Below are 7,479 nucleotides of genomic sequence, written 5' to 3'. Positions count from 1 at the left end.
GGTAACTCCTGTGTAAAGCATCCTTGGGTTTGTGAAAGGCGCTATATAAATTGAACTTATTATTATTATTATTATTATTATTATTATTATTCCTAGTCATGCAGGCCTGAGTAATCCTAGTGGAATGGTTAGCTTCTCTTGTAAAGCTGGAGGATATAATTTTGGAGCTTATGGCATGAGCTGGATACAACATCCTCGTGGAAAGCCCTTAGAGTGGATTGGGCACAACAGTACCGCAAGTGGAGCCACATTCTACAGTAAAAGTGTTGAAGGACGAATTGAAATATCAAAGGATAACAGTAAAGGCATTTCATACCTCAGGTTGTCTGGCCTGACTGTAGAAGAGACAGCTGTGTAACACTGAGCCTGAAAGACACACACGACTTCAGAAACTGGTTTTTACACAACAGTAATCTCACATTTATTCCTTCAGGCCTGGGTGTATCTAATAGACTCCGACGCCGAGTGTAGACTCTGGTAATAGACGATACCACAGTGCTGCTCTCAGATCTGATTGGTCAGAAGTTAATTAATTTTCTATCCTGGCAGCTGGGCGGCACAGTGGTGTAGTGGTTAGCGCTGTTGCCTCACAGCAAGAAGGTCTGGGTTCGAGCCCCGTGGCCGGCGAGGGCCTTTCTGTGTGGAGTTTGTATGTTCTCCCCGTGTCCACGTGGGTTTCCTCCAGGTGCTTCGGTTTCCCCCACAGTCCAAAGACATGCAGGTTACGTTAACTGGTGACTCTAAATTGACCGTAGGTGTGAGTGTGAATGGTTGTCTGTGTCTTTGTGTCAGCCCTCTGATGACCTGGCAACTTGTCCAGGGTGTACCCCACCTTTCGCCTTTAGTCAGCTGGGATAGGCTCCAGCTTGCCTGCGACCCTGTAGAACAGGATAAAGCGGCTAGAGATAATGAGATGAGATGAGATCTAGAAGGTTTTTTTTTTCCATTTTCTATTCTCTGTTTATCCTGTAATGATGCTGCTGGAATCTTAATTTCCCTGAGGAAACCATACCAAAGGGATCAATAAAGTTCTATCAAATCTAATCTAATTACACTTTGACTTCCTGAAAAAAATTGTTGTGCTAGTGTTTTAATACACAACGAAAGATGAAGAAACTTTGAGGAAGTTTGACTCATCACTAAATATATCAATAATATAAACGTCATGCACTTGAATTGCTTGTATCTCGCTGTTTATAGCTCAGCCTGTGACTGAGCCCAACATCACCATCAGCATCATGACAGCAGACAACATCGTTCATCTGCTGTGAATGTGAGTGTGAATGATTGTCTGTGTCTATGTGTCAGCCCTGTGATGACCTGGCGACTTGTCCAGGGTGTACCCTGCCTTTCGCCCATAGTCAGCTGGGATAGGCTCCAGCTTGCCTGCGACCCTGTAGAACAGGATAAAGCAGCTGGAGATAATGAGATGAGATGAGATCCTGGGAGCTCTGACAGTAGTGCAAGCTTCAAATCGCAGGTTTCTATTAATGTGCACATTCTGCTCTGTTATAATTTCTCCAGTAACTCTCAGGAAATTCTTCAGGACAGTGGAGTTTGTCCTTTCTGGTTTCTCAGTAACATGTCAAGCCACTTTTTTTTAAGTTTGTTCTCTCTCTTTGAAAGGAAATCAGAGAGTCTGGTGAAGGAACAACTATTTGTTACAACAAAACAGGAAATAACTTGTCATGAAATGTAAAAGGATCAATATCAATGGATAAAAAGTATAATGGGACGATGTTTAGTTAATAAACAATGCAGTTGACAAGTGGTAGAAAGGGAATAAAACGCTTCAGGACTTCATCATGAAATAAATTCTAAGGAAGAAAAAACAAGTAACGCAAACATTTCTACAAAGAGAGGACGTACTGTATCTCATCGTGCCTTCATTTCTGACAAAAATCTTGTATGATGATGATCACAGGTTTCTGATCAACAGAAACACTGCCCCTGTTCTATTTCCTGATCATGACGTCATGATGCAAATCCACAGTGCTGTGTGTCCAAGCAGTATTTATGTGCAGCTGAGCTGAGTGGAGCAGTCGAGTCTCATCAATGCTCACCATGAAGATCCCACCCTCCTTATTCCTGCTACTAATCAGCCTCATGAGTGAGTTCTCATGCTCATCTCATCTCATCTCATCTCATCTCATTATCTCTAGCCGCTTTATCCTGTTCTACAGGGTCGCAGGCAAGCTGGAGCCTATCCCAGCTGACTACGGGCAAAAGGCGGGGTACACCCTGGACAAGTTGCCAGGTCATGACAGGGCTGACACATAGACACAGACAACCATTCACACTCACATTCACACCTACGGTCAATTTAGAGTCACCAGTTAACCTCACCTGCATGTCTTTGGACTGTGGGGGAAACCGGACCACCCGGAGGAAACCCACGTGGACACGGGGAGAACATGCAAACTCCACACAGAAAGGCCCTTGCTGGCCATGGGGCTCGAACCCGGACCTTCTTGCTGTGAGGCGACAGCGCTAACCACTACACCACCGTGCCGCCTACATATATATATATATATATATATATATATATATATATATATATATAATGTTTGTGTATATATAATGATGTGTGTGTGTATTTATATATATATGAATGATTCACCACATTTCATGTCAATTAAAGCTTATTAATAGTAACAGAACTAGATAAATCCAGTGACAGACCAAACTTTAATATGCCTAAAGTCAAGGTTAATATCAATAATGACTATTATAAATTGCCAATGGTACACCCTCTGATGAAGAAGAAACCTTTATTTGGTCACATGCACACTTCAAGCACAGTGAAATTCATCCTCTGCATTTAACCCATCTGAAGCAGTGAACACATGCACACACACTCAGAGCAGTGGGCAGACACACCAGAGCGCCCAGGGATCAGTCACGGGTCAGGTACCTTGCTCAAGGGTACCTCAGCCCAAGGCTGCCCCACATCAACCTAACTGCATGTCTTTGGATTGTGGGGGAAACCGGAGCACCCGGAGGAAACCCACGCAGACACAGGGAGAACATGCAAACTCCACACAGAAAGGCCCTCGCCAGCCGCTGGGTTCGAACCTGAAACCTTCTTGCTGTGAGGTGACCGTGCTAACCACTACACCATCGTGATAATGTTCTTCTAATAATATTCTATTTCTTAGTCAAAGTTAGTAAAAGTCAGACAAAAAAAGTCAGACAATTTTGTTAGAATCTAACGTCTGGTCTGGTGATCCAACCTTGTCAGACATAGGGTCGTCTTGCTGTCGTCCAAAATAGTCCGCCATTCGTCCCTGGCGACCATCGCGACGGGCGATCCGAACTTTATCCTGGTGATTTTCTGATATTTTTTCTTCGTAGTTTGGCTTTCACCATTTCCACCAACGGAACTTCGTTTCATTATCTCATTCAAGAGAACATGAAGTTAAAGATGAGCAGGCGACAAAAAACAAACAAAATGGTTGAGTGTCGCGGGTTTTCTTGTTCTCTCGCGTGTCATTAATAGCGCCATCTGTTTGCTTTATCGGTAACTGCTAAGACATTGGGTGGCTCAGTGTGACCCCGCGGTATACTGAATTCCGCTCGATTCATATGCATGCTTGATCTGCGTGCACATACATCCGGCATTCACTCCAATCCCCCCGTTACGCCGATCGGCGTATCAACCAGGGAATCGGCATATACTGCAAGGTACACGCTTGAGTCCACCCATCCAATGTCAGACACACAAAAAGCGGAAAGTCAACTATTAATTTTCGTCAACATAAACGTATCAAGTTATATATTGTTTTAACTAATCATGTGTAGGAAGGGCGGGTGGGAGATTTTTATGTTGTCAGCGGGAGGTCGGGAGGATTTTCTGAATGTTCCCTCAAGCGGGAGATCTCCCGCCCATGGCGGGAGAGTTGGAGCCTCTGCACTTTCATCAGCAGTGTATTCATGGAGGTCAAAGAATCAAAACTTTTAGACTGTCTCCTGTATTACTGACATGTTATAACTGAGTGACTTTTACTGCATGTTGTGTTGTCTGTGTTTATTTACAGCAAAAATCCCATATATTTGGGAATGAGCAGATGAATGTGTGTGTGGTGGCCTGTGATAGAATGGTGTTTCATCCCATACATATCCCCTCACCACACCCAATATTACCTGGAATAGTCTCCAGATCCACCACAACCCTGACCAGGATAAAGTGTTTCCTGTAAACGAATGAAGGAGTTTTTCATTCTAATGTGATGTGCCTCCCAAAACTTTGCTGTTTTCTTTTAGTGATAAATGATTGACATTGATGGACATTTCTGCTCAGATCAGCAAGTTTGTTCAAGGTTTTAACAAAACAATACCCTCTGAAATAAGTGTGTGAAGATTTGGACATCCAGTTTCCATGAGTAAGGATATTTAAAATCATTTACAGGACTAAATTTCACTTCCATATTCAGTCTTTAACAAATACAAACCAAATTGAGCACCAATTTTTTATTTTCATTCTGATGATTAAAACCTGTCGAGGACAGAAACCAGCAGGCTGTTTTGAATGGACCAGCATCCCAATATGCAAATGTTGATGCAAAATGTTCCTCCTTATAACTACATATAGAGAAATATCAGCCTCAGTCACTGTGGGCTCTGGAGAATTTAGCACTGCTTTTAGTTCAACGATGTTCCTTCCATTTTTGCTGCTGCTGGCAGCTTCATCCTGTGAGTTTCACTTCAATCATGAACTCAGAGCTCAGAGCAAATTATTGTAGTGATAACATACTGTACAGACATTTCTGACTGAAATTGTGATGTCTCTTATGTTTTTCAGATGTGGACTGTGCAGTCAAACTCACTCAGGTCACCTCAGTGATGTTAAAGCCAGGAGATTCTTTAACCCTCAGCTGTAAAGTATCCGGCTACTCTGTTACTGATAACAGCTACGCCACGGCTTGGATCCAACAACCTGCAGGGAAAACCCTGGAATGGATAAACGACATTTGGGGTGGTGGAGCAATTGGTTCTAAAGATTTTCTAAAAAACAAGTTCAGTATTTCTAAAGACGGCTCCAGCAGCACGGTGACTCTGAGAAGACAGAATCTGCAGACTAAAGACACAGCTGTGTATTACCACTGTAAAAAGTGGCTGTGAAATCTACAGTTATTTACTGTATTAAACACAGTAACATTACTGTGTATGATTTTTACAGTATGTATTAATGCTGTAAATTTTACAATAAAACCTTGTCCACATGACAAATTCACAGTAGTCTAAGTATTACAGTGAAAATCACAGTAGTCAAAGCGTTACTGTAAAGACAATCATAATAGCCAGCATAGTACTGTAAATAGAAAAGTAAACTACTGTATTTTATATATATATATATATATATATATATATATATATATATATATATATATATATATATTAGATTCAAAAAAGTATCTGGGCACATACTTTTTATATCATATTTATGACTTCTTATTGCATTATTAACTCATAATGCATTTTTATTTTTTATAAACAGTAAGTTTTATCTTTTTTTTTCTTTCACTGGCTGACATGGGGTGACATAAATTTATCCAATGAGGATCAAGAGAGTTCAATCCCTAAAGAAGAAGAACAAGAGAGTTCAACGGTCGTGCTTCGAATGGGCCAGTCACGTCAACGTAAACGGGACAACCCGCGAACACAGCACTTGCAGTTCTGACTCTGTCAGAGTAAGGAAAGCTTCATGACTGCTCCTAATCACTCTAATATCGGTTCGTTAGACAAGGCGTTGTTTTGTGCTTGTGTTCATTTTTGTTGTGTTTGTGTGTGTTTGCATCGTCTATGTTCATTTTTTTCACCGTTTTAACATTTTTGGCTACGCGGGAGAGTTTTTTTCTGCCTTTTTTTCCCTCCAACTTTTGCTTCTGTGGGAGTATTCATCCTGTATCCACCACCAAGTAGCGTCGGGACTTCCAGAAAATCAGTCAGCAGATATTTTCCTGTTCATATATTTTGTTCTCATCTCATCTCATCTCATCTCATCTCATCTCATCTCATCTCATCTCATCTCATTATCTCTAGCCGCTTTATCCTTCTACAGGGTCGCAGGCAAGCTGGAGCCTATCCCAGCTGACTACGGGCGAAAGGCGGGGTACACCCTGGACAAGTCGCCAGGTCATCACAGGGCTGACACTAATGGCCCTTTTCCACTACCCTTTTTCAGCTCACTTCAGCTCGCTTCAGCTCACTTCAGCCCGACACGGCTCGCGTTTCGACTACCAAAAACCAGCACGACTCAGCTCGTTTCAGCCCTGCTTAGCCCCTAAAACTCGCACCGTTTTGGAGTGGGGCTGAAGCGAGCCAAGCCGTGCCGAGTGAGGTTGGGGGCGTGAGCAGACACTCCCCTGTGCACTGATTGGTGAGGAGGAGTGTCCTCACATGCCCACACACGCCCCGCGAGCGCGCTGGGATCTGTAAACACCGTAAACCCGGAAGGAGAAGAATTACGAATTACGAGAATTTCTGAAGCCTTATGCGCCTCGCCTCATCTATACGCTCTTGCCAGTATCTGTCCGCGTTGTCGGTGACAACAAGCCACAGCACCAAGACCAGCAACACTAATGACTCCATGTCCTCCATGTTTATTGTGTACTATCCGGGTCGTGAGACTACCGCTTAAAAGATCACTGATGTCACTGTTTGCGCTGCTTAACGACATCACCTGACGTCCACCCACTTTCGCTAACTCCACCCAATGTGTCCACCCACTTCCAGCCAGCACGGTTCAGCGCGGTTGTAGTCGAAATGCAACTCCAACAGCCCCGCTCAGCCCGACTCAGCCGCGTTTGTAGTGGAAAAGCGGCAATAGACACAGACAACCATTCACACTCACATTCACACCTACGGTCAATTTAGAGTCACCAGTTAACCTAACCTGCATGTCTTTGGACTGTGGGGGAAACCGGAGCACCCGGAGGAAACCCACGCAGACACGGGGAGAACATGCAAACTCCACACAGAAAGGCCCTCGCTGGCCCCGGGGCTCGAACCCAGGACCTTCTTGCTGTGAGGCGACAGCGCTAACCACTACACCACCGTGCCGCCATATTTTGTTCTATAAAATTTTAAAAAATAATAAGTTTTACACTCTGTGCCTCCCTTGTCAGGCTGTGATCAACCACAGGTATCCAGCTAAGTGTTAACCAGTTTCCTTGCCATCAAAATGAATTACTCATGTAAGTACTGTAATTTCACCACAGCTTCAATTCCTGCATTTGTTCATTGTTAGGACTGGGACTGTTTTGGCCTCTAGAGGCCGCTGTTATTTCCTTTTCTGGTCATGTTTGTTTTGGCCTCTAGAGGTCACCACTGTGTTCTGTGTTTTGTTTTTGTCTTATTGCCTGTTTCCTGCCCCGCCCTGTCCTTAATTAGTTTGTGTATTTATACCCCTGAGTTCAGTCCTCTTGTGACGGAGTCTTTGTGCTGTTATATTTAGTTCCAGTTTCCTCTGTACCGTGT

The 7,479-nt window shown here is 43.4% G+C and overlaps 1 gene segment (V, D, J or C); it reads left to right on the top strand.

The window, feature by feature from the left end:
- Positions 1–4,652: 4,652 nt before the first annotated feature.
- LOC132869388 (Ig heavy chain V region 914-like) lies at positions 4,653–5,121 on the top strand. The segment is given in 2 exon segments: positions 4,653–4,692; positions 4,802–5,121. Coding segments are annotated over 2 exon segments (360 nt in total).
- The last annotated feature ends 2,358 nt before the right edge of the window (positions 5,122–7,479 follow it).

The sequence above is a fragment of the Neoarius graeffei genome, chromosome 20 (assembly GCF_027579695.1).
Source record: "Neoarius graeffei isolate fNeoGra1 chromosome 20, fNeoGra1.pri, whole genome shotgun sequence".
In the NCBI taxonomy this organism is placed as follows: domain Eukaryota; kingdom Metazoa; phylum Chordata; class Actinopteri; order Siluriformes; family Ariidae; genus Neoarius; species Neoarius graeffei.
The sequence above is the reverse complement of the archived record's forward strand: the minus strand, read 5'-3'. Positions and strand labels throughout refer to the sequence as shown.